The sequence below is a fragment of the Tribolium madens genome, unplaced genomic scaffold (assembly GCF_015345945.1).
Source record: "Tribolium madens isolate multiple individuals breed KSU strain unplaced genomic scaffold, Tmad_KSU_1.1 Scaffold_96;HRSCAF=242;Tcas5.2_LG5, whole genome shotgun sequence".
Lineage (NCBI taxonomy): Eukaryota > Metazoa > Arthropoda > Insecta > Coleoptera > Tenebrionidae > Tribolium > Tribolium madens.
In genome coordinates, this window is record NW_025401068.1 from 6,981,009 (window position 1) to 7,008,322 (window position 27,314).

Consider the following 27,314-nt stretch of genomic DNA (forward strand, 5'->3'; position numbering starts at 1 on the left):
CTTCACGATATGACCGAGTGAGTTCGCCGTTAGCCTCTGGTCGTGGCTTAAACCCAGCTATTTGTGCTTTGATAACTGAACCCAGTGATAAGACAGTGCAGTGCCTGTGATAATGGATGTTGATGGTAAAGTATTGCCCAAATGTGGGTTAGCGCGACCCATGATGTAAATATCAGCTGTGACCCGGCGAAAAATTTAATATACCGCTACAAGGACACGGCCTGTAGAACAATACAGTTATAGAGTTAGATTTGTGATTTTCTGATAAGGGAAAAAGTAAAAACGGAGAAAGTTCAAAAGGAAAACCTGGGAATAGATCTATTTCGGTTTTGATAATGCATAAAATTAAGTTCAGCCACGCAAATTTACAGCGTGTTTTTAATTGTCTTACTAATTAAAAACAAGGAACAATGAGAGAAATCTTGTCGTGAAACTGCTAATTTTTATTTTGTAGTTGACGACTCATCGGATATTTGTCGCATTAGAAGTTAAGTCAGGTCCGGAAACGGCAGACTTAGGAAGTCCCTTTGGTGCTTTGGTAATTATTACGCACCCAAAACAGGATAATAAAGCTCGTGACAAGAATTATGATTATGATTGTTTGTTCGGGAAAAAATCTTTTTTCGGTCACCCGATATGAGATGATACGTTCTAGATTACCTTAATTGGACATAATATCGACTTTCTCCAATTAAATCAACTCTAATTCGTACACGATTAACAAGTTTATGATTAATTACATAAGTACGAATAGATTACGGGTCTGTCTGCTGCTTTGACATGTTACATAAGGAGAATCTTCAGAGTGCCAGGAAATGGTATTTAATGCTTTGTGTCATATTTAACAAAAAGGGGAAAAGTTGAATCAATGGCCAAGTATGGAGAATAAGATTAAATCAGATTAAGCCGGAGGTTTCCTGTTCAATTTCAAAATCTCGCTTTACAAAGCGACCGCTTTTGATTATCTATGCTTTTTTGCAACCGGTTTGTTACAAAATGTGTACACATGTTTGTTATAAAAGAGAGAAAAAAAAAAGATTTACCTTGATATTGGCTTTACTTTTTAATTTTGAGTCAGATACAAAAATTTTTCAATGGTTTTATTTGTTCAAAATTGTTTCGGATTAACAGCAAATATAAAAATAATTATCACATTTTGTTAGAAAAATACTAGATTTAAGAAGATTAAATTATTATTACAGAAGTCCAAAACAATTAAACAGGATCGAAAAAAGATATATGGCGTGCGGAAGTGATTAGTAAGGATACAATGGTAGAATGCTAATAAATGATTACTCATAGGTTATATGCTATTTTATTTTTATTGTTGTTCTGCAAAATATGTCTCAGATTTTTACTTAAAAAATGCTACTATAAGCAGTAAAAGAACACATTGCCCTTTTAAAGAAATGAATGAAAAGAATTAGTTTGTTTTAATTCTTTGTCAAGCTGGTCTGCAGTAACGCTTCAAAATTTGATTATGATAAGTATGTTTTATACATAATGATATTTACAAGAGTTTTCAAAATATTAACCATATCAAATATGAAAATCTAAAAATTGTTAGAGACTTTATGAATGTATTTTGTTTACTTATTTTACATATTATTTTTTATAAACGTCTGAAAACATTAGACTAATCAGTATTCTGATCTTGGAAATTTGAAAACTCGAGGATTTTGAAAATTAATTCGTTGCACATTTTTATTTTTACAAAATTTTGTTCATTTTTTTTAATGGAGTTCCAAAATCTTCCGGATATTTCGGGTTGCTTTTGTTGTGTCAACATCTTTGATTTTTTGAGTTATATTCTTATAAATAAATAAGTAAGAGGAAATTGTGGAAAACAATAAAAAAAAATGTGTTCTAAAAATCAACAAAATTGTTATTTGTCAAAAAGTGTCTGATTTCAACATTTTTCTAATTTTTGTAATTTTACTCGTAATTTATTTTCACCATTTACCAAATTTAAATATAAAATTGTGTTTGTTATATGTGCATCTTGAGCTTCTACAAACTGTATTGTTTAAGAAATCCAACAAATTCCAATTACAGACTTTCTTTGCATTTCAAATATACGTTACGTGATCAACGATAAGTCAAAAACTAATTACTATCACTTCAGATTTGAGAAGTAACGTAAAAAGGCTAGTTTAATAAAAAAAAAAGTAGAATTCACAATTTGCAATATGGAAACCCGCAAAAATATTTTTGCCAAAACACTCTGCAATTACATATTTTTGTAGTTGTTGAATAAATCAGGAAATTTCGGAAAGCACTATTCATTTTGTATCTGTTGAAATAGATTTCCTGATCAGAACAAAACTTCTGAAAAAGTAATATACGAAGAAGTGAAAATATAATTTAACACAATTTTAATTTTTCGAAAACATTATTTAGATTAACTTTGCACTCTAGATTAAATCAAATAATCGAGCTGGAGACCTTTAAGTTCTTATATTGTTTAAATTTTCCATCAAGAAAATTTTATTATAGTTCTTATCGACAATATAGTATAAACTTTGCAAAGGCCAGGCAAAGCTTTAAATTTTCACAATAGTGCGCGAGTAGGTTTCTGTATATGTAAACAAGTCGGACCTCACCCTGTCGACCTTCCCGCTGAGATTAGCATCAAAATGTTAACCGATTTGACGATTTAATTAATAGTGACAGTATATAGACTTGCAGATGAAATCTTCGCCTCCAATATTTTTCTCGTTGCTTTAATTAGCCTAATGTTGTCATAAATCAAATGCAACAAGTAAAGGTCGAGCCTCCTTCCGGATTTGAACGCTCATCAGGATTTACAGCCACGCATCTCGTATACTTTCCATACAATCACATAATACATGTTAAAAATTTAAAGCAGTGAGGATGCACGAGAGCACTGCTGAAATATTCACGCCAACCTCATGCACTCTATCGTGAATTAATTATCCTAGCATTCCTAGCAGGAAGCGCAGATATTTGCAGTATTTTAATAAGTTACAGCACGCTGAAGCAGAACATGTGATGCAATTCCGATTTCTTTGCATTTGCAGTCAACGACCAATTCGATTTCGATTCGAAACGAATTCGAAAAAGTTTCAAGGTTTCTTCAAGTAGAACAAGTGCTGGCATTCAGCGAGATGAAACGGCCTTACATGTGATTATTATTTACAAGTTTTGTGGATTCTTTTCGTAAATACCACATGAGAATGAAAGGATCAAAATTGGGTTGATATGGATTGCGTTGCAGAAAACAATACCGCGCCATTGTGCAAGGCGCTTAAATTATTGTCTTTAAATGAACTCACAATTAATTGTTACAACAGTTGGGAAACCATTTAGGGTCATTATCGAATCGCGGTCAGATCAAATATCCATTTGCAATAATCGGCAATTTTGCAATTTTGAACAGTGGCGCCTGCAAAACCGGTAAACACACCATGTCTCAGCTGAGGCTTTCTCGAGGTGTATCTTTGATAGGAATAGACAAAAAACAAAGCTATTTGCAGCCATAAACTTTAATTGTTACAAAATCAGAAAGTGAACATCAGGAAAGTTTTTAAGAACTGTAAAATTCGTTTTTATATCAGGAAGAATGTTTTCTTTTGACAAAGAACGTCTTGAACATCATTTAGAGGCTCATAAACTAAAAAATACACATTGTAAAGTACTCGTAATTATTTACGAGACAAACACTAAAAAACTTGCTTTCTTTGTTCAGATACTATACCTTTCAAGAATTAATTAAAATAGCCTATAAAATCAAAAACGAATTTTTAATTTGCTAAAGTCACATAATTTTCTACACAGTTATAGATTTAGACATAAATATTTTAGTATTGTATAGTATAGTATATAACTCGAAAAATAAAAGAACTTGTATGAAAATTTCATACAAAAATACACTTAACAAATAAAATAAATTAATAAAAACAATGATGTTTGATTGATTTTAACTTTATTTATTAATTAAAAAAATAAAAATCACTGTTTTATTGTGACTTATGATTCGTTCGCAAAAGTGTAATTTATAAATTACAACGATGTGCCTTCAATTTTTCTTTTTTTTTCAGATTTGCTTTGAAGATGGTCAAATCGCGTTAGTGCAAAATGTTGTCAACAAACGTGTTATGTTTGAAGAAGCGTAAGAAAAAGAGCTACTGCTTTAAATCCGACAATGGTTCAACTTTCGTCGACAAAACCAAAAGGTAATAAACGAAATCATTGCGAGAAGTCTAATTAAGCCTTTGCATAATCGTTCATTTATTTTCATTTCTTTCATCTTGCGGAATAGTCTGACAAATGTTTTGATTACAAATACGCAATGTCTTTGCAATCCGCATTATTTATTCGAAAAAAAATTGCTACGTAGGTTTGATTAGGAATGTGCTATGATCACTACTTGTTGTTGCACAACACTGGGATCTGAGTGGGTGTTTTTAGTCTGGTTGAAAGTGAAATAGCGCAAAAATGGAAATTCGTTATGTAAGGTAGAACGAACGAAGAATGCATTTTTGCCGGCATATCGTGTAGTTTATGTTTACCTTGAGCCAATTAAAAGAAATTATCTTCAATGTTATAGTTATTAAAACTGAAACTAAATCCGTTTGTTCAATTAATTGTATTGTGTTGGCTATCAAAACCAGATGTGTTGGCTCATCGCATTACTTAATTAATTAAGCCACGTTTGGGCTAAATTGAGTAGGAAAATTTTTGAAAAAATGACATAAGTTTGCAATGACCTTGCTTTCAACATTTCCGTAATAATGATCTAAACACGACACACCTTTCTCGCAAAAATCACCAATTTCTTTCTTTGTTTTTGGAAAAATTGACACTTTTTTGTCTTTTTCAAATAAGAGCTTCTCGCGAAGGAATCCATGGATAGCGTTTTTATTTACAAAGGCATTAAAAAATCCAATCTATTTACTAAACCAGTTTAATGCCAGACTGAGTGGAATGCCACATTGTCGTCTACTGAGCAAGTTTTAACACAGCGACTTCTTCATACCCTCGGGAATATAAATCTGCAACCTGTCCGTGTTCATCATTTTAATAGCGGACTTGTTATTACAGCCGACGCTTCTTCAAATATTTTTTTCGCAACATTTTCAGCGAGAAATTCTATTGAGCAATGTCGTACTCCAAACGAATAACGAAGGAAAAAGACCAAGACCATGTAGGTATAGGGGAAACCGATCTGAACAGAACGAGGCTAATGAAGCCGCTTTAAGAAATTTCTCACCGGAGGTGGCGCCGATCGTGTAAATTACAGCGAGAAGTGGATTATGACAAATAGGCGATGCCGAGTTACGGTGGTTTTGGCGACTGGGAGCCAATTAGAACAGTTTTTTGAAAAATTTTTAGACCGAGTTCCAGTATGTAAATAATGTCGGTCAGCTCTTGCAAATCAGACTATTAAGATCTTTCCAATTCTCTTATTTTTCATAAAGTGACATTTTGAAATATGGAATTTTAGTAACTGGATAAGAAAAGGCAAAATTTTCATAATCAGTGGTGAAATTTAGTTATCATGACAGCAAGTAAAATAATTATTACTGGAGTTTTGGTGACCAACTTGTTGAGAAATGTATTTACATTCTGGTCAAATATTGACATTTTCTGACTAATTATGATTGCATAAGTGGATTATGGATAAATAGAATTTTTCTCACTAATTGCTTTTTTCATTCTTCCTTTTTCTTATCGCCTTTTGATTCTAAAAGTTTTTTTTTATTATTTCTTTACTTTTTATACAGCCTGTATTATGAAAAATGCTCCAAGCCATAACTCCATTATTTTTAAAGTTATGACAATACTTCTTAGAACAAAGTTGAACATTTTTTGTCATCTATCGTTTGGGATAGATGCTAAATTAATGCTGTTTTCTGTTTCACCGGAAATGACATCAACTTTATTTTTTTTAATAGAACACCCTGTATATTCTGTATATTTTACCACTTTTGGATTCTTTATTTAATTGTCTTTTAACAAGTTTTAGTACCATGTGCCTAAAAGCAACCGTTCGTGAGATATGAGTCAATTAAAAATTTATTAAAGTAGGCAGTAGCAAACAATAATATTAAGTAATGTTGACAAATATTATTACTTTGCATTTTCTCTTATTATTTTTATACTTTTTTGTGTTCTGGTGATAATGTGTTAACAGACATGATTCAAGAATATTTTGAAAGCAATAAAAATAGTTGGAGACCACAACGCCTTTACACTGGGCGGTTTCCAATAAGAGAAGTTCCAATTCGTCGACCTGAAGAAAATTTGAAGATGTTTAGGGTTTTTAGAAAACCCAAATTAGAACAGTTGCGTGCGATAAGCCAACGTTACTTGCAATTTCTTGAATTCATGTTATTGCATTTTCTTCAATACCTGTCTAATTCTGTATCTCTTTGAAATTGGAGATGTTTTAATTTGGGTTTTCTAAAAGCCCAAAACATCCTCAAATTTTCTTTAAGTCGCTTAAATTTTCGTCGATTTGGAACGTCTCTCATCAGAAATCACCCAGTGTAAAAGCGTAGTGCTCTCCTACAATTTTTATTTTATGCAAAATATGTCTGTTAACACATTATCATCCATAATTAACATTAAAAAGTATAAAAACAGTAAGAGAAAATGCAAAGGAATAATATTTGTCAACATTACCTGATATTATTGTTTTCCTCTGCCTACTTTAATAAATACATTATTTGGTGAATATCTCACGAACGGTTAGTTTTAGGCATATGGTACTAAAACTTGTTAAAAAACAATTAAACAAAGAATCCAAAAGTGGTAAAATATACAGGGTGTTCCATTCCATTAAAAAAATAAAGTTGATGTGATTTTCGGTGAAACAGAAAACAACATTAATTTAGCATCTATCCTAAACTATAGATGACAAAAAATGTTCAACTTTGTTTCAACAAGTATTGTCATAACTTTAAAAATAATGGAGTTATGGCTTGGCTCGTTTTTCATAATACAGCCTGTATAATCCGACAAAAATAAATAGCAGAGGTATCATTTTTGGAACTTTTGGATTACAATATGTACGTATAAACAAAAATTCTAAACACAGTTTCAACCAAGTTAGAAGTTTGTTCTGACATTTTTTTTTTCACGAAACCTCATATTTCTGTTATTAAATATGTAACACTTTTGTTTTCTCCTATTTTATTTCTTTATAATCTGGAAAGGAATAGTAATTAATCTAAAATTAAAAGATTTTACAATTATTAACCGGGGATTTTTCTGTACATATTCATTTTGGTAAAGCTATATTCTGCCCTAGGGAGTAATGATACATGATACAGTTCTCGTTTCAAAATAATTTTTTTTCCTAATTAAACCAACTTGTTTTAGAATTAAAATATGAGTTTTCAAGGTAATCATTTTTTGTTATTTATTAATAATATTCCAAAACGGTAAATGATAAACAAAACCAAGAAATTAATGTAAAATACTAATTTAGTCGATAAAAGCATTTCAAGGTGAGATAATATAATGGTGTGTTATAATGATGTTTACTTTATTTGTTATAAAATTGGCAAATGTTGGAATAACCCAAGGATGAAAACAGTAAAACTTGATTATAAAAGAAAGTAATCCAATTGTCTCAACCACCCGGTATAGTATGATTAAATCTAGCGCTTTCTCATAGTTCTTTGTCGTTTTGTTACGATTTTACTTTAATCACTTACATCTGTATTAACTTGTTTTTTAATCAAGCACATAATTAAAACAAATTAAAACAGCCGTTCTCGATTTCATCCCATTTTTGTGTGCGTGTTTGAAAAAAGTCGCGTGTAGAAATTTATTGTTGGAGAAAAACCAAAGTGAAAATTAAAACACCACAACTGTTGTTTGCAGTAAATTTTTACAGTTTTAATTGCACACGAAATGTTTTAACGCATCAACTTTTTTCTAAATCTTTTATTTAATCAGCATTCCTGGTGCAGTTCCCTTTTAGAAAATGACGCTTTCGCGTTCAAAATAGACAAGTGTTGAGTCTCTCACTTGAAAGCCATTGTTGTCACATTAAACCAAGTACGTGACCGGTTTTGTAAGAAAATGTAATTAATTTAAAACACAAAAGAACAAGAAGAATTCAATCTAAGGATTTGTTAGTAGCAAGCGCCAGGAGTGCGGCCACCAGTTATACACTCGTCGTTTGAATTAATCCGTTGAGGAGTTCAGGTAAAAATGAATGGATTCAGTGTTGTTTGAATAGCCGTTAAACTTACGCAATTCGGGTTTAAAAAGCGGCTAAAGCCTCGGCGCTCGAAAAATGTCAAGTTTACTGAATTATAACAGTAGATTTTAGTGGTCGTCGTGGTATTCTAAGGAATTATTTATTGCTTCGTATTGATGGTAAGTCGCAAATTCTGGCATCGGTTTTAACGGCTTTTTACACCGGGAGATACGCTTCTGACTGGTATAATAACACACAACGTGCTTATTCTTCAGTTAACTCACTCGGGAATAAAATTATTTATTTCTGCTTCAATCTTTGTCATAGAAATTGGAGTTATGCATGAATGGGAACGGTCAGGGTTACCACAGTGTCGGCACTAAAACCTTCTTATTTATCTTCACAGTCCATCAACTTTAGAGTTTATTTTCTTTTTTAAACAATTAGCGAAGGATCCGATGGCCGGAGAATTTATGCATGATAGTCTTTATTGTGAAAGAATCATTTAAATGCAAGAAGCGAAAAGTGAATGTGGAAACTTTCCGTTTTTGTACTATTTTAATAGTCGAAATAAAATAGCGCCTAATTGCTTCAACATTGGACTTTTGGTTCTGACGTTTATATCTTTTGTGCTTAATTATGTAATGGTTTAATTTGCAACCTTGAGACCTCTGCAAATCTTCATTTAATTAACTGGAAAATGGATCAAGTTCGGTTACATAAATGATAAAATTTCCGAAAAAAGATGAGGTTTCTGAAGTGATAATAACTTTCACAGCATCCATCTACTTGTAGTTTCTACTTGTACAAATAATGACACTATTTTCTCTTAAAACAATCGGTGAATGGGCATCACACTCGAATGGTTTTGTATTTGTTGTAGAGAATCGAACACATTTGTAACGATGTTGCGGTTGGTTAGAAAAATAGCTCGTGCATTATTCAATTATTATTTGTATTTCGCTCAACTGAGGCCATGACTGATATTTTCTTTTATATTTTTAGTAATTAATTTCTCCAGTTACTCTATTTGCATAAGGAAGAGAGTGTAATAAACAGTAAATTTTAGTTTCGCTGAAATTTCTGTTTTACTTTTATTATCCTCGTTAAAGTGGTGTAAAATTTTATAACGCTGAAACTCATTTGTGAGAATCGTTCTAATGCTAATTGTCTATTCCAGAATTACATTAAGCCTATTTCTGATAAAATTCTAAATAGCGACAACCACATGTAAATGCAAAATGTATCTATTCGAATTTTAAACAAACTCTGGAAGGTAATTTATTTTGTTTATTTTGTGCTTTTGGATTTTGATAGTTCAATTTTGTAATATAATATTTGCATTGTAGTCTTCAGAAAAACATTAAAATTTTAGCTTCATAACAGTTGGCAGAAGATAGAAATCCCTAACTGTATCTTGTTGGAATTTTTTTGTAAATTATATTTAACACATTAGACAGTTTTACTAATTTTTACTAAATAACGTGGTTTCTTAATCTTCCTTAAAAAAAAATTCGCAATTTAAGCTAGAACAATAAGTAATTTAATACTAAGAAAGACTTTGGGGAATAATTAGAAGGTAATTGTCCGAGAATTACAATTAAAAACTCAACGGTAAATCTAACATCAAATATTTTTTTGACAATTTAATTAACTGTTATTCTTACTGAACGGGCTGTAGAATTAAAATACAGAGTGTACCTATACCTACTACCTATAGTTTTAATTCTTATAGTGAGAAAAATAGATTAAAAAATCATTTTGATCAAAATACAAAAATGCAAAACGTCAATTTTTTATCCATTTACTATACACTTTACAACACCTAGTAATAACTAGATAAAATATATGATAACATACTATCAACATGATAACAGCAACAGAAAATTTCGAGGTCCTTGATAAAAGGAAAACCGTTTTAACAATTTTTATTTTTATTTCGAGTTAAAATTTATATTCTTCGACTCCCTAGACATGCATTTTGACTGTATCCATCCGTTTGATAAACGACTTACAAGCCCTGATCGTCCAACTGCGACTTTCCCGCTTGTTACACTGATGAATCGTTAAAGTTTTCGAAATTTAAAACCGTGGCTCGGGTAATAAAATCGTTTTGTTTACATTTGTCATGAATTAACCACTTCATATACGTAATATTGAACCGGACAGCATGTTTAACATGCTCGTAATTCTTGTGAAATGAAGGAAATCGAAGTATTTGAAAAGAAAGTAAAACTACCGTATAATTTTGAACCTACAAATTTCTTTAAAAAATTCCACGCACCGTACTTGGAGGTAAATAATAGCAGCGTGTTAACAGAAGAATCCTATCGAAGAAAATTAATTGGCTCGCACACACGGTTTTAGGCGGAAGTCATAAACAAATTTTTAACAAGTGTTCTACTCGTTATCCTGACAATAATAACTCTTGATATTATAAGCGGCAATTTTCCTGCTATAAACAACAGTTAGTAATAAACACATGCATCATCGCCCTCTGAGAAAAATTCGACCGGCGCACTTGGAAGTAGCACGCTATAACGTTATCTTATTTTTATACGATTATGCAACTGCTAAGCTATAATAACGAGGAAAAAAGGCGTTATTTTGTTAAATCTATTGAGACTTTAATAGAAATTTGTTTGAGGTGATTGGCTTTTTTCCGGGGCAACTATTACAACAATTAAATAAATTAAAAGTCTCAAAGATAACTGGAGCGTTGTAGAGTAGGTACATTAGGATATTTCTGATTAAGATCAAATAATCTTGACATTTATATTTAATCGTCATAACCCATTTTGGTAGAATTATCTGCGGTTTGTAATTATACAAATTAATGAACCCACAATAGCTTTTACCTGTTTATGTAAATTCAAGAGATGAGTACGATAATATTACCTATTATCTTTGCTAGATTTGTTTAAAATTTCAGTTTCATTCTACAAGTGTATGTGTTTCAGTTTTAAAAAATCATTCTCGATTGTGTTCCTTATTTTATCTCGTCATGTCTCGAGTTATATAAGGAGTTTGATAAAATTTGAAAATTGTAAGTTTTCACTTGAAACTAATTTGTGGCGTTTTCAGTGAAAGCACTTATTCAAATTAAGTGCCGTAATACAATTAATTGATTTTTTTAGAAATGGGTAAACACTTTCTAATAATGCAGAATTTTAATTTATTGGATTTATTTTAATACTCAAAAGCAACAAATGAGCCATTTGTAAAGAAAGTTTTAGTTTTATTTGAAGAATACAAAAAATGATTAGTTTCATCTATTTGTCAAGGAATTTTATAGCAATAGAATCCAAATTTGAAACCAATCAAATAACATAATATAATTTTTAAAAAACGTGAGTATACGAAAAACTAAGAACGATAGAAATAAATTTGTTTCAAATTTGGATTCTGCATCAAAAAATCAAAAAAAACACGTAATTTTGACTTTTTTTCGAACGAGACACATTGCGATTTATGTTTATCATTATTGTTGCAAAATTTTTGATGAAAACTAACTAAAATCAAGAAAGTAAAAATTAAGTAATGTTGTATCTATCTAATCTAACATACATTGTCTTTAAAAATTTAAAACTGCTTTTCATCTTTATTTGTTTTAATGTCTCATTTAAAAACAGAAAAAAGCTTGCAAATATAATAAAATTCCCAACACACGCCAAAGCCAACCTAACGGCACTCAATTTTTCCGAATGGTTATTCCAGCGAAGCGTTTAAAAAATGAAAATACGTGTTATTGTAATCGTGATAAAATCTCAATTTGTTGTGCAAAATCCGTTTCTTGGATTACAGAATCAATCCTTGGCCGCTTAGCAACTTAAAACGACCAAAATTCTCGTTCAAAAAATTCACCTTTATCACGTGCATAAACAGATATGTACAACGAGTCGTTAAATTTCAATGCCATTCGAGCACTTCGTATACACTTACATGTTATTAATTTTTTTCGTCTATCCTTTTATTGTTTTGTAAAACAAAGTTACATAAGAAAATATTATTATTTGACTATCGAAAACGTGTTTATAAACCGCAGGCCAGCCCTGAGAGCCACAAAGAGGCCTACAAGTGTGAAATTTTTTGATGAGTTTTTTCCGTTTTTGATTGACAAATCAAAACAAAGCAATTTGCATTTTTGCAATTATTGAATGGATTAAGTGCACATACACCAGCTGTTGTTGGATTCTGATCTAATGGTAAGTGTGGGTGAATGAACGTTCATGGCCTTGTGCATCCTTCAAGCTAAACATCGCAGCGGCTCTCGCGATTCTCTCCATATTTGCATGGAGAAGTTTCTCCTCCAATTCCAAAATCCGGATTCAGAGTATTCAGACAACGGTCGAGGAATTTTTACTAGCCCCAGGTTTAATTTATATAATTTCACACTCGAATAGCGCTGTCTTGCACTTCCTGCTTCCTGCTAATGACACCCCACGTGTGATTTTCCAAATACTTCCATTTTCATGGGATTGAGGTTTCAATGACGCTCTATATCCATAATTCACGTGTAAAATTGCGACGATCGAGAGGTAACGGATCGGAAGAAAATCAAAACACACTTTCTATGATTGTTATTGTGGTTTACGTGAAATAGGAAGTGGATCTTGCTCCGGTTATGACAGATTCGTGAGCATTTTATTTGAAAAATTGTTGATTTGATTGTTGCACAATATGTGATGGAAATAATTAAATGACAATCGGAATACGAGGCACGTTTCGAGAAATGGAAGGAAAATTAGAAACGGCGCCATTTTGCTGCTATGGCTGATGAGGATTGAATTTTAAACGAGTGGATAGTTGCTGATTATTTTGCTTTATAGTGTGATTGGAAAGGCCTTGACAAGATTTACGAGTGTGTTGTGTTTTCCCTTTTTTCAACTCCTACGCTCTGTCTTGAATTTTTCATACCTCTAAAAAGTGCTTGCAATTCATTAAAAATAATTAGAAAACGTAAGAAAAACTATTTTAATTGCCAAAATTATTGTGCAAAGAGAGAAAAACGAGTAAAAAACTTGCACTGGATCTAACGGAAACTTAATTGCAGTGTCAGGACCGGAGTAATTATTTTTTGTAATGCTTAAAAAAATTGTCGAAATAAGATGTTGGAATACAAAAATTAATTAGTGGATAGTAGGTAATCCACTTTCTGTTTTTTTTTCAATGCTTCAAATAGGATTTTTACCAAGAAATTTGTAATTTTAACAAATTATTGTTATTTGATCTGTTATTAGATTCCAAAAAAAAATTAAAAACTGTTTGAGTTAGAATTTTACAAATCATTAACTACTTAATTTGAAAAACGGCAACTCTTTTGAATCACTCATCATAGTTTATTCTTTTTTATCACTTATCAGTAGTTATAAAATTACAGACGAAAAATTAATTAGAAGGGCCCAAAATTGAAAACACATTTCTTTTTCCACTTATATTTCAACATTTGAAAAAAGCATCTTTTTTACTTTTTTATTCAAAAATTTGTAGATTGTTTTATGTCTTAAAAATTAAACTTTTGAATGTATTAAGGTTAATTTAGAACGTAAATTTTAATTTTTAGAATACAAAAGGACAGAAATCTAAAATTTCGGCTTTAAAATAAAAAGTGAAATAAATATTCTTTAGTTTCTAGAACAGTGCTTTACACAAATTCCCGATGACTTGAAGAATTCTAGCAACTCGAAATACTGGCAAATTTTATTGCGCTATTCGGCACCACAGTTCTTAATATCTGATGGCGAAATTTCCTTATGATTAATTAGAATTCGTATTATTTTGCCATTTTTGCATCTCAAAACCGCTGGTTTTCCACATTGGCCTCTTAAATTTTCATAAATTTCCGTATATTTATAGCTCTAGACATAAATCTTCACCTTAAATATTTCCCAATCAGCGTTAAAAAATTTATGACAAAAACATCTACGTGATCCATCAGGAATGTCTCATCATCATCACATCAAATAGAAATTTCTGAGGAATTACTCGATAACATTGAAACCGATAGGCGATTCTCTCGATCGTCGGCGAAATTCTTGCACCTGCTGATTGGATTCGCGGCCTCTTCGAGTCCTCCGCTCATCCAAGAGAGCGAGTGAGTGGTCGAAGACAGTCCTCACAGAACCCCACTTTCAGTCGATTTCGCGACAATGTGGCGTAAGGTAACAGGTGCTGCTTAGTGCATGTGCGGTTAGTCTTATCACTGCGTTGTCTACCGAACTGATAACGATATTTACTACTCGGAACGTCAGTTGTGTTTATGTGGACTATGTAAACGTTTTCTTCACGGATTATCCTTGATTGGTAAGCACCGGAAGGATAAGACATTTTTCACTTTTTTCAAATCTAGTAATTGAGTGATACGAGGAGGAAAGGTGCAGACTTGATTGTCGCTGATGACCTCCGGTACAGCTAATTAGCCTTTGATTGAGTGGTAAACGAGTGATTCATATGTTATTACCTCAATTATCCTCAGAAACTCGATTACATTTTTTAACTTTCTAAAGGACTTATATAAGAAAAATCTCAAAGCAATTTTTAAAACTGTGCAATTAAGATCTCTCATCTCGGGGATCTAGTCATACATATGACTGGTTACATTTTTCCCAATTATTAACACTTCCAATTAAAATTATTACAATCGAATTAACAAGGAGTTGTCATTCAAGGTCGGCCAGTGTCATCATTATCAAAATTGAAAATGTTTCTGCTTACGTTGCAACAACTTGGCAATGAATTTAGTAACCTTCATTTTTGTCTATTTTAAGTAAATTTGTTGTGTTATCTACTTTTAATCACCGATAAAATAAATCTTTTTATCGCGAAAGAATTTTAATTAGGATTTGACACTAGTATCTGATCGAAATCACGTAAACTGTTATTTTTGGCTCGTAATTTCGAAATCCGAATCGGCCACTAAATTATGCTAAATGCAGTCGAATGACCTCCAAACGTACTTGACAGGTTTCTAATATGTCGGTGGTTGTTATTATGCAATTGGATTTCTCCAAGTAGGTGGTTTAGTTCTAGATTATTGAACAGAAATGTAGGAAATTGTGCGTATGTTCCCTTTTTTTGCCTTGAGACATTACGTATTATATAACTGGAGAAACTTATCTTAAATTACAGGTAGTAAACAAACACCGATTAATTACGGTGCCTAAAATGTTAAATTGTTTCAACATGAAACGAATACTTTAAAGGGAACAAGATTAATGACATAAGTCTCGTAATAATTGGATCGCCTTTCGAAGGTTTCTTAATTTCATTAAAATTGTGCTAGTGAATGGTTATTTGATTTATTTTAATTACACCTGGAAAATTGGAAAAATGCATTACAAGTCATGCACTAAAAGCAATCAATTTAAACGTCCATGAAAATTTATTAACACTGTTACTTATGCTAATGGACTTAATTGTTGTTTTCGAATTTGTAATTCTTTTGACAAACTTTGGACCTGTTTGGGAGCATAGCGCCCACCGGACGACTAAAAAAGTAAAGTTGTTTTTAATTTAGTAAAATATTTTTATTGAATGTTAAAATAGTGGAATATTAATGCGAAAACGATACTTATAGAGAACACCTACAGAACACGTGTGATGTAAAATGAAGCGAAGGATTGAGTTCACTTATAAAAGTGAAAAGTGATTTGTTTCATTAACGAAATAAATGGTAAATGATACCATCCTGAAACCACACTTCAAAAATAAGCGAGATAATAATTCGTTATTTGCCTGAATTCGATCAGTTATAAAACACGAAAATTCTATTACTCAAAAATTTCGAGACATAGTTGTTTACCTTCAAAATTGTGGAAAAAATGTTAGATGTACATATACTGTTTACTACATATTTTAATAGGGTAAACTGGTACAGCACAATTGATAAGGATATCTGATAAAGAAAAGAATAATAACACTGTCCAACAAATTTTATTTTATTTTTCTCTCCTTTAGACGAAGGAGGGTGTTTATGCCTTTTGGGCTGATAAATACGAGTTTGCAGTTTGAAACTTGTTTTAGTTTTTATTGAGGGGTTTTGAGAAAATCCTACTTTTAAAGTTCTGAAAGTAGGCTACATATTTGGCTATTTTCGAGTATTTTTATCGTACTTTCTCGTTCAAAAAAAAAAGAGATTAAAAGTAGGTGTTAGTAGCAAATCCGATTAATCCTGTTAAAAAAATTTTGAATATAAAACTGAAAAAAGGTACATTTAATTTTCTAATTTGCTAAAATTTAAAGTTCTGTCTTGTTATTATTTTGAGTATAATAAATCATCAGATTACAAAACAATCTTTTTATCTATTAAAAAAAAGAAAGAGAGAGGAAAAACATAGGAGTATTATTTTTGTACTTGTTATTACTTATTATTGATTACAGCGAATGGAAGCGAATAGTCGCAAATTCGTCAAGAAACCAAGTTCAATGGTGCTGTGTAAACAATTTAAAAACAATGTTTTAAACAAATTTTTACTAAATTAGATAGGAAATAAACCAAACTTTAATTAAAATTTTTACCCAGTTAAGGAGTAAAACAACATGTTATCACTGAAAATTTACATTCCTCGCTTTACGTCAAATTTATTTACCTTTTGAGTCACGAACGATAAAGAATGAATTTCAAGAACGTTCCTAGAAGTAGCGTCAGCCTGAAAATATGATTAACAACTTTTCTAAAATGCAATTTTAAATATTTAGTGAGTTTTAGAAAATTTATTTGAGGCTATAAAGTAGTACAAAACACCAACATTTGCTTGATCTATCTAAACAAAGAGTTTGTCTATTGCAATTTTATTTTTTGTGCTGCAATAAGACAAAGCCTTGTAAATCAATTTGTGAAATAAAAATGTGTTTTGGTGGGATTGCGAAATTCCAGCCGTTTCAGGGCAATAAGACGATCGCTTATCTCGTTTCCTTGTAGAAATCGAGTGAAATATCCCCTTTTCCTTTCGATTCCCGTGCGAATAATGCAAATCTTCTGCGACACTTCAGCGTTATCTCTCCCTTTGTATCACGCTAATAGCAGTTCAAGAGTTGGCTCATTTCCCACTGTCTCACTCAAGTGACAATCTTATTGTAATTTTCGCAATGTACGAACAATGTAAATTTAATTAGGCGAGGTTACGGAAGCGTCAAATCAGACAAATAGAAGAAGCAAGCCGTTGTACGGGATGTTATCGATCTTCGTTCGTATCAGTGGAACGGAAATACCCGCAATACCTTTTATGCAGTTTACTGGACCATCTGAGGTCACTTTGCCAACACATCTCCGGCTCCGTGGTGGAAATTCGACGAATTTTTCGAAAATGACAATTCGAGTTCTTGTTCCACTTAATGCTCTAATTCCTCCACTTGCTGTGAGCACGTTCTGAGCACCAATAATTATTGATATGTTCAAACCTCAGGTGTTCGTGTTAGTGGACGAAAAAATTTATACGACGATAACTGTAAATATTAGCAATGTTTTTATTTACACATAAAGCGAGAATTAACCTTTTCTGGACAAAATACCATCTGAATAAAAGCGCATGTTATGCATTTTTTACAGTCAGAAAATACAGTAGTAATTAATTACGAATTACTAAATGAGTTTTAACGGAGACTATATTCTTTAGTACTTTCAGGTACTATTGTCTGTATTTATTGAAATGAGTTCATGGAATAGACTTATTCCAACACCGAAATAGAAAAAATATTTTACTTTATAACTGATAAACTTATAACTGATGAAATACATACGAATAAGTATCTGTTTTGATTTTAATTTAAATTCTTTTTTAAATAAATGTTATTTAAAAGTTAATTAAAATGTTGAATGTTAAAAAATGGTTAATTTTACAAAAAATGGGAAGACGTAATGGTTTTATCTAAAATGCGCTATTAATTTTGTCAATGGTTGCCAAAAATCCTGTGTTCGGTCAAGGTTATACATATGTGAAATGTTTTATTACTTTTTTAAGCTAGTTCGCTAAGCGACAGTTAACTACACTGTCAAAATAAATATTTGAGGTTTTTACCGTTTACGGAAATTCCAGTTAATTTCCCAGAACTTTTGAAATTCACTTAATTAAAGTTTGAAAAAATATTATTTATTGTGGTAACAATTTAGGTATTTTCTCGTACTATTGTGGGTATAGAAATAATATAAAATGTACAGGAAAATACTGCCTTAAAATTTACGTCCAAGATGGTGTCCTTACCTGAAACACTCTGTTTTCATGTGCACAACCTATAAGAAAACATTAATGTCTCTAACTATTACCTACAGACATATTAAGTTTAAGTTTTTTCATAAATAATTTTTGATTTTGTTAGTTATTTTTTAATTTTGTTCAAAAGTTTATGTATTTCAAAAATAATTCTAATTTTGGAAACTTACTGTTATGCGAAAAGCATTCAGATTTATGGTTTGACTGAAGTTTTTTTTTGTTTTTATTCAAAATATAAAAATAATCCATAGAAATGACCTGTTTTATTTTGCGTGAATAAATTATTACGCGAGTATATATTATATTATTATTATTAAAATAACTTGACCTAACCCAATTACGGTTTTTAGATGCTTTTTTACCTTCATTTTTGTAAAATTTAATGAGTACAAAGGAATTTGTAATTTATAATTTGAATAACGGATTTCAAAGAAAATAATAAGAATTATTTTACAATTATTTTAATTAAAAGCAATGTAGGACACCAAATTCGTACCTCTTTCGACTTAGAACACGTTACATTTTTCCACTTGAATATGTACTTTTTTGCTCAGCTGTAGAATGTACCACGACATAATAAAACCTGAATGTGTTGTGTCACGATTATAATTCGACGTCTCAAGCAACCATTGCTCTGTAACGGACGATGACTCCTGGCAGTTCAACGCATTTGCTCACCTCCTCGTATTTATAATAGAACGAAGCAAATTAAAGCAACCGTTGCGTATGCAGAGCAAATTGTTTAACCATTGCGCCGACTATTTAATTACTTTCGGTCAACGAAATCGAATTTTTTTCTTCTCCTCATTTTTCCAATTAACAATTGAGTAATTTCAGTTATATAAAGGTGTCGGTTCGTGTTTGAGCACACATGTAAATGGCGTGTGAGCGGCCGATGGCGGAAGAAATCCGAAGAGAATGTAGATCTTCGAGCGCGCCTCGAGCGTTTTGGTAACGGAACAGAACCACGTGTTTTCCTCTTCGTCTTTCCACCTGCGACGTTCTTGAGAATAAGTCCTGACCTACAAGGCCGTGGTACCGTCGCCCACATAACGCTAGAGATAGCTGAAAAAATCGCGAAATGTGTGCTGCCACTTTCAGTCGTTTACTTGCTAATTTATGCTAAATGTTCGATATGTTGGCACTGCTGGGATAATTGACTTCGAATTGGTCACGGTAGAAATTTTGTTCGGATTTTTTCGGTGATTTTTGTTTACATTTTTGAGAAAGTTGGGAAAAATAAATTATTGACGCTGTGCTGCTTCCTAACCACAGTTTTGATAAGTTTGCTAGCTTTTGTTAGTTTCTTTGGCGAATGGAAACACAGTTGAGCTTCCGCGTCAATACGTGCGTTAAATAACCGATGGAATTGTTTTGTATTGGGTCTAATTTCCTTGTATTCACGGTGGAATCGGAAGAAGAAAGTGAAAACACTATTGTGCTACAATGGAACCATTAGGATGAAGAAATAGCGCAATTTGCAAATTAGCAACAATTTATTTAAAATTGGGAGTATCCTTTGTATTTTTCTTGAAAGCTAGATAAATGGGACAATTTGCTACAACACAAAATGCAATTTGTTCTTTTTACTAACACGTCTAGCTTCACAAAGAAAAATCTTGTGGAAACTATGAATAAATAAATATTTAAGAAAGAAACTTACTCTGGTAGAGCTAAATAAAAAAAGATTGAAGAAACTAGTCAATTTATTAAATAAAAATTAGGTAGTTTCTAATTTGTTTAAATGAGTGAAATAGTTAATCAAAAACTGATTAACATATTAAGTAACGACACGTAAACTTAAAGAACTGTGGCCTTTTACATATTATGTAAATGTAAGTGTACTCGAATAAAAATTATTTGCACTTGCTTAATAACAAAATAAATCAAAAATTATTATTTATACTTTACTTTTGTAATGGTGTCGCATATTAAAACATTCATTTGAGTCTGCATAATTAGTAGTACGAGTAGTGTCAATGATGTCGAACAAATCAAGTCACTGTTACAAAATTTTCTGGACGAAAAATGCAATTTTTATTATAGAAGGTTAACTAGGTTTAAAATAAAAAAGAGTTTAGTAGGTAACTACTTCTTCTGATTGATAAATCAGTTATTTTCTGTTTTGAATTTCCATGAAAATACCAAAATACAGGCTGCGCCAGAACTCCCGTCCTAGTGAACAATGCCAAGATTCCAGAAACGTGGAAAAAATGTTAACAAAATTTGATCTATAAAGATTTCAAAGTTATGAGAGTTTAAATATTGTACTTTGACTTTATTTATTTCTGCTGGAAAAATAATTTTTCAAGTTTTTTTTTTGCTATAGGCTATTAGAAGAGGAAACAAGGAAGTTGTAATTAATTAATTGTAACTGTTAAATGTTATTTGTGGCTTTTATTGTCAAAATTTTTGTACCTAAATAATTATAAAAAATACATACAAAATCATCAGTATCATTAAATAGACATGAAAAAATGTCAAATGTCAAAAAATAAATCTCAAAATTTTTTGACAGATTGAATTTTTTAAACATTTTTTCCATGTTCTTGGTATTTTATCTTACTTGAAATTTTACTCTGGAGCATCCTGTATTTTTGTACCTATCTCATTAAGTCATTACTACTGCATCTCGGCATAGTAGAAAACCATAAATTTCATTAATACTAACATAATAGTATAGTAATTGTATCTTTATTATTTAATAATTGTAAAAAAAATAAGCTGTTGTTGAATAACAGACAAACAAGTACCTACTACGATGCCAAATAAAAAAAATGGGGCACAAATTTTGTCGTCGCTTTCTGAAAATTCACTGTAAAGTAGGCTTTAAGGTCAAATGTGACTTTTCAAAAGCTCCAAAATGTCAAAATGCTAGTAACTACTAAGGGCCGTTTTACATTTGATGACTTTGCTGTCCCATTTTTTTTGTTCAGCATACTACAAATTGTATAAATGGTAGGTTTTCGATTAAAAAAACGAAAAAAAAAAAACACGTTTTTTAGGTTTTCTATATTTTATTGTTCAATAAACTGAAACACTATTATTAAACAATAATAATTGTGGGTTCCTATTTATTTAAAGTATATACATTTTCTCTTTTTGACTTTTGCGTCAAATTATATTGAAATAATAATAATAAAGAAGAAAGCAAGATTTTCGTGAAATTGTGATATTTAATTTATATTGACCTTTGTTTAATAATTCTTGAAATTTCTTGGGTCAGCTGGCGCACTGCATTTCACTTGAGTGAAAATTTGTCAATTTCAAGCGGTTGTAAAACAACCTTGACATTTTTGCAAATTAAAAACAAACCAAAATATCACTTTGGTAATAAAGCGGCAATAATCGTCTTCGATTATGGTTACGTCAGTAACCACATTCTTAATAACTTGCTTATTATAAGTTACAAATTGCAAATACAGCGGTAACAAGTTGTGAAACATCCACGACCTGTCCAGGTCCATGCAGTTTACATCTTTAGTATTTCGATCAGCACCTTGGATGCTACTTAAATAGTATGGAAGCCTTCTGGAAGTCGACCTTTGTCAAGGCGTGGTAGTTGTCTATAAGCATCTTTAAGTAATTGTAAAGTCGCCACAAGGTTATCTGCAATTGACACGCGACAGTCTACCAAACAGGTTTATATTTACAGAAGGTAATTCACAGATAACGAGTTTCTAGTCCGACTTTCTGTAAAAGAGGAGCCAAAACCCCGAGAAGCTGACACACATTCGAATTTTCGATTACGACACACCTAATTTAATTTCCGCCAGTTCATTGAACTAATCGTAATACAATAGAGTTATTATTATGACTAATCTCATAAAACTTTCTACGATTGTATTTGTCCATTTTGGGCCCAAGTCTGAGTCCGGTTCAATTCGCACATTCTTTCGAAAGCAAATGGCGAAAACCGGTTGATCTTCATTAGCGATGATTTCATGTGGGATTTTTTATCGGATTCCAGATCAGCCGGTGGCGCAGCGACCATGCTTCAAATCACCGAAGATACACCGCCTGACATGCTGGCAGGGGCCATGGATCTTACGGTACATCTACCGACTGGCAGAACAGTCAAAATGTCGGTGGAACGGAGGTAACTAACACCAGACTATAAACCCACTAAACTACTCCAAAACTAAATTTCCAGCACGCCTATGATGGACCTTTTGGTGCAAATCACCACCCATAACCACTTGCAACTTTCGGGATACACCCTCCAGGTCTTGGGGATGGCGCCTTCGAAAGAACATAGCGACAGCATTTTACCTTACAAACCAAATACTCCTATTGGAACTCTTGATACTCAACACATTAGAGTGGTACCCAAAGCGCGAACCGTTTCGGTACCCAAAAACGTCCCTCCCGGACACCAACCATTCGAAAGCACCTTCAGGTTGAAGGTTCACCTACCGAGGAACCAACTGTATGTCACTCGAGTCGGCCAAAGTGTCCACTTGGGAGACATTATGAAAAAAGTCTGCGAAGAAAAAATTCTAGACCCTCTTAAATACGAGTTCCGACATCCAGGTTGGTGGTTACATAAACTCTTATCAAGAGATAAACAAGATTTTATTGTCAGACCGTTTTATTGTTCTAATTACGACAAGAATTTCACAATGTTTATCCTCTAAAATATTTGTTTTATGATTTGATCAAGTTCGTAGTAACGTTTTGTTCTCATCGTAGGCAACTTGGACGAGATTCTGGACCCCAAACTCACACTCAGCGATTACGCAATCACGGAAATATATCTTGTCCAAAAAGGAACCGGAAGTCTGAACCAAGCTTTTTCAAGTGGAGACATTATGGCTCTTCGAAAAGAAGAAGAACGCAAGCAGATGCACAACAAGACGGGCGGGGGTGTCTTCAATTTGATCTTCAGAAGAGGAAAGTCGGTGAGTAATAACTAGTATTATAGGGAGCTTTGAAATAACTCATTTGTTTTAGAGTACTGGCTCGTTATCGAGCGACAATCGTTCGATTTCGCCGACTCACAGCGACGATTCCCGCTCTGTGACTCCTCCAGGAGTGCAACAACAAATAATTACCTCTCAAGAGCCCCCCGAACGGCCTAAACCTCCTCAAAGGAAGCGAAGACCGGCACCCAAACCCCCGCAAGACAAACCAAAAGTTGAAAATGGTCTAACTATCTGTCATTCAAGGAATAGTAGTGATAGTTCCGGTTATCACGAAGCTTCGATTTTGAGTGATAACAACACATCGTTGCCTCGAAGGCCCAAGTCAACGATGATTAGTGAAGAAAGTCAGAAAAGTCTAGGGGTACACAGTCACAGTACCAGTAATTTAAGTAAGATGAGTGCTCAGTCAAAGTCAACGTCTAGTTTAGCAGTCCCAAGTGAGTCATCGCGATTTATTTAGTGACTTGTCTAAAAAAGTGGTTTCAGGTCGTAAAAAGAAATCAGCACCTCCTCCGCCACCACCAGTATTAAAACCCGATTTTTCCGAAGCTAAACACCAAGAACCTAGTCCAGTAGTTGCTAGTCAACCTTGTATAGTAGTTCAAACAGGTAAGTTGGCTAGACGGCCGAGAAATAAAAGCTTTTCTGATGACGCCAAGTGGGAGCATTTTATTGCTAAGCTAAACAACATAATCAGCGCTAAGGCTGAAGAAGTTTTATAACATATAGTCATCAGAATCGCTCGGCTTGTACTGGTGATGGCTTCTTTAAACTTCCTCCTTATTATTTGCATGATAGAAACACATGGTAAAGGGCAAGAAAGTCTTGTAGTTAACAACACTAATCCCATACCAACACCCAGAACTCGAACCAAAATTACACCATCCCCGCGTCCGCGTAGCATTGTTAACGAACCCATTAAAGAAAACAAAAGCGAAGCGCCTATTGAAGTCAAGGAAAACAAAAGTACAGTTGAAGATTTCGAAGAAAACAATAGAGTTGAAACTGTCAAATATGAAGATATTACAAGCGAAACTGTCGTGACCCCAAGTGATGAGAAAAAAATTGAAGCGGTGAACAGTGAAGTCGTGAAAACAAATGACGATCCACTTGCGGCTGTCAATCCTCAAGTTGTCGATAAGGAAACTATCGGTAATGAGCCACCTCAAACAAGTGAACATTCCGACTTGAATGAAGATATTAAAAGTAAAGTTTCTGAATTGGCGCAGTTGCAGAAAGAGGGGGTCGATAATTTTTTCAAATCTTCGGAAAAATCAAAAGCTCCCGAAATTGTGGCCTTATACCCAAAACCGGTCAAGTCTGATCGCTACTCAAAATCGATTTTTGATTCTTATACCCGAAAAAGAGGTTTCCAGATCGGTAGTTCGCTTCTAGATGAAGAAAATTCGACTCAGAAAAGCTCTAGTGGGTTATCGACACCGACGTCAGTCTCTTCGGCTTTAAATGCTTTTGATTTTGTCGATGAAATAGAGGGATTGGACGTAGAGATGTTCACTGGGTCACTCTCTAAAAACTCCAAAAACAAAAGTGTGATTTTGAACGAATTGCACGGAATGCACGAGTTGGAAAATTTGAAGAAGAATCCATCTAGGGGTAGTTTGCGCAGTGTGAACAGTCTTCCCGGTTTCACAGGCACCAACATGAAGAAATGGAACAATGTTGAGGAACTCGACGAGATTTCGTTGAATTCAAACGGGGGGAAAAACGGTTGGGTGCTTGGGGACACTTCTGACACAGGCATGTTTTTACTAATTGCACCGCTTTCTTAAGTTTGTTTTTCTTTTGTTTTGTAATGTTGATGCTTTTGCAGAATCTTTAGCTTCATCGGCAAACATCTCACAACCCACTGATAGTCTCCTCTCTGTGCAATCACTTCCCGAACAGAAGCCGAAAGAAGTCGAAGAAACCACATTTACAGTGGCCCTCGAATCGGAACCCGACTGGCAGTACCAACTCCCCTCGCCCCCCAAGGCCTTCCGCGACTCGAGTCCAGCGGACGAATCAATCGCCGATTCGGTCGTGACCTCCCCCGAACTTTTTGAGAAACTCAAAGCTGTCAAAGATACCCAATCAGAGAAGGAGACTGCAAGTGACGTCACCAGCATGGTAAGCGAGGACGACAAACCTATTTTGAATAAACTCTCGCTTGAGAATCTCGAAAAACGCAAATCTTTGGTCTACAATCGCGAATTAACGACCACTTTAAAAGAAAAGAACGACACTTTTTCCAGCAGTTTGCAAAATTTTGAAGAGACGTACAATGAAGTGAAGAGATCTAGTCCAAAACAAGTGCTATCGACGAGCACTTTGCCCAATTTTAAAATCACGACTTATAACAACTCCAAACAGAAGTTGGATATCTTTGAGGATGATACAGTGAGGAGTAACTCGGATAAGAGCAGCAAGAGGAACTCTTTTGCTGAGCCCACTTTGGAGAAGAGCTATGTGGGGAGGTCCATGGAGAATATCTCCTTCAGGAAAAATAGTTTAGGCAGATCGGATGATGAATACAAGTTTTTTAAACCACCGAAACCGAAAAATTCTAGTGTTTTTCGGTCAGAGTCTTTTTCGAGGGAACCAACATGGGTACCAACTAAACCTGTTGCTAGATCCAAGTCACAAGTGGCTTTAAACAAATACAAAGACACTAAAAATTTGTCAAAAATGGATGATGATAGCCTTACTAAAAGCAGCAGTCTGTTTGATGTGTCTGGTCTTCAGAGCCTTGGGGTAAGTTTTGGTAATATTTCAAGAGATTTAGGATTATTTTTTCCGTTTTTAGGTGATGAGATTAATACAAAACAAGCTAAACACTCCGAATAATTCGACCGAACAGCTGGATTGCGAGAAATCAAGTTACCAGGAGCAACCCGAAATCAAGATTGAAGTACAAAAACCCGAAGGGAAACAAACGACTGTTAAGACATATCGGCCACCTTCGATCAACATGGGAACGTGGTCTGAAAGACCTAAAATACCGGTAAATGTCAAAGATGACCCCGATTACAAATCAAACACCTCAAAACTGATCGTGAATACAGTAAACAATGATATAAAAAGTCACAACAGCATAGAAGTACGAAATAAAACGACGTTCAGTAACGGAGTAAGCGTAAGAGTCGGCCCTGACACGAAAAATGTGAGCATCAAAGTCAACGGAGTCGAGCCACAAGCTCCCGGAAACGTGGTAATTAAAATTGGGGGCACAAAACCCGTCTTTAGGAAGCCTTTAGGGAACGTCAATGAGAACCAAAGGCCACATTCCATAGCCTTTGGTGGCGATTTTGACATTTCTAGAGTCCCGATAGTGAGGTCTGTTGAGTTTAAAAAACCCTACAAAGAGGTCCAGAATAATAATAACACTTCAATAACTCAAATTAATAACAGTAATAATGCTTATAAGTTGAATGGTTGGAGGCAAGTAGCGGAGGAGCCACCCAAACCCCCTCCGGTGGAGGCAAAACGGGTTTTTCGTGTAAAGAGTTTCGTTCAAAATTCGGCTCCTGTAGTCCGGGGGTTCCGAAATAATAGTAATAATGAGATTAATAGGGCATCGTGGAACCAACCCCACAGCTTTTCCACCCTGCCGGCCAAGCCTGCCCCTGTGAATTTCGCTGTGAACGCCCCTATTCCCTTCTCACAGAAAAATCTACGAAGGACTGAATCCGCAACGATGGATAAAAAAGTGCCACCCCCGGCCCCCGTCATGCCGAAGACTTTTTCAGGGGGTGGTGGCCGGGATTGCGGTGGGGATCCCAGGGATCAGTTGTTGCAAGCCATACGAGATTTCGGCGGAAAGAAGGGGTTGCGGGCAGTTAAAGCCTGAGTGTATATAGAGTCATATTCGTAAAAAGCTCAATATGTTCTGAATTATTAATCAGATAAATGCAAGATATAGGGACCAAAGGTTTTGTGGAATATGATTATTTATTTATGTTTATTACTCATGTATGTATAGTGAAATAAATTATGAATAATTATTTA

The 27,314-nt window shown here is 33.5% G+C and overlaps 1 protein-coding gene across 3 annotated transcripts; it reads left to right on the forward strand.

Annotated features, from left to right (window-relative positions):
• Positions 1-27,314, forward strand: LOC123013139 (cordon-bleu protein-like 1). Of its 3 annotated transcripts, XM_044411512.1 has the most exons (10): positions 1-125; positions 4,062-4,196; positions 22,355-22,483; positions 22,538-22,917; positions 23,077-23,285; positions 23,338-23,746; positions 23,796-23,918; positions 24,108-25,067; positions 25,141-26,060; positions 26,113-27,314. In XM_044411512.1, exons 2-10 carry the CDS (start codon positions 4,099-4,101, stop codon positions 27,154-27,156), a joined length of 4,272 nt encoding a protein of 1,423 aa, XP_044267447.1. In that variant the 5' UTR covers positions 1-125; positions 4,062-4,098; the 3' UTR covers positions 27,157-27,314. The 3 variants fall into 3 exon arrangements, with proteins under 3 accessions (XP_044267447.1, XP_044267449.1, XP_044267448.1); XM_044411514.1 differs by lacking the exons at positions 1-125; positions 4,062-4,196 and adding an exon at positions 8,217-8,355; XM_044411513.1 differs by lacking the exons at positions 1-125; positions 4,062-4,196 and adding an exon at positions 14,305-14,479.

Coding starts and splice junctions, on each gene's coding strand:
- LOC123013139 (XM_044411512.1), top strand. CDS start 4,099: ATGTTGTCAACAAACGTGTTATGTTTGAAGAAGCGTAAGAAAAAGAGC. Junction 25,068..25,140: donor TGGGGACACTTCTGACACAG/GCATGTTTTTAC, acceptor ATGCTTTTGCAG/AATCTTTAGCTTCATCGGCA. Junction 26,061..26,112: donor CTGGTCTTCAGAGCCTTGGG/GTAAGTTTTGGT, acceptor TTCCGTTTTTAG/GTGATGAGATTAATACAAAA.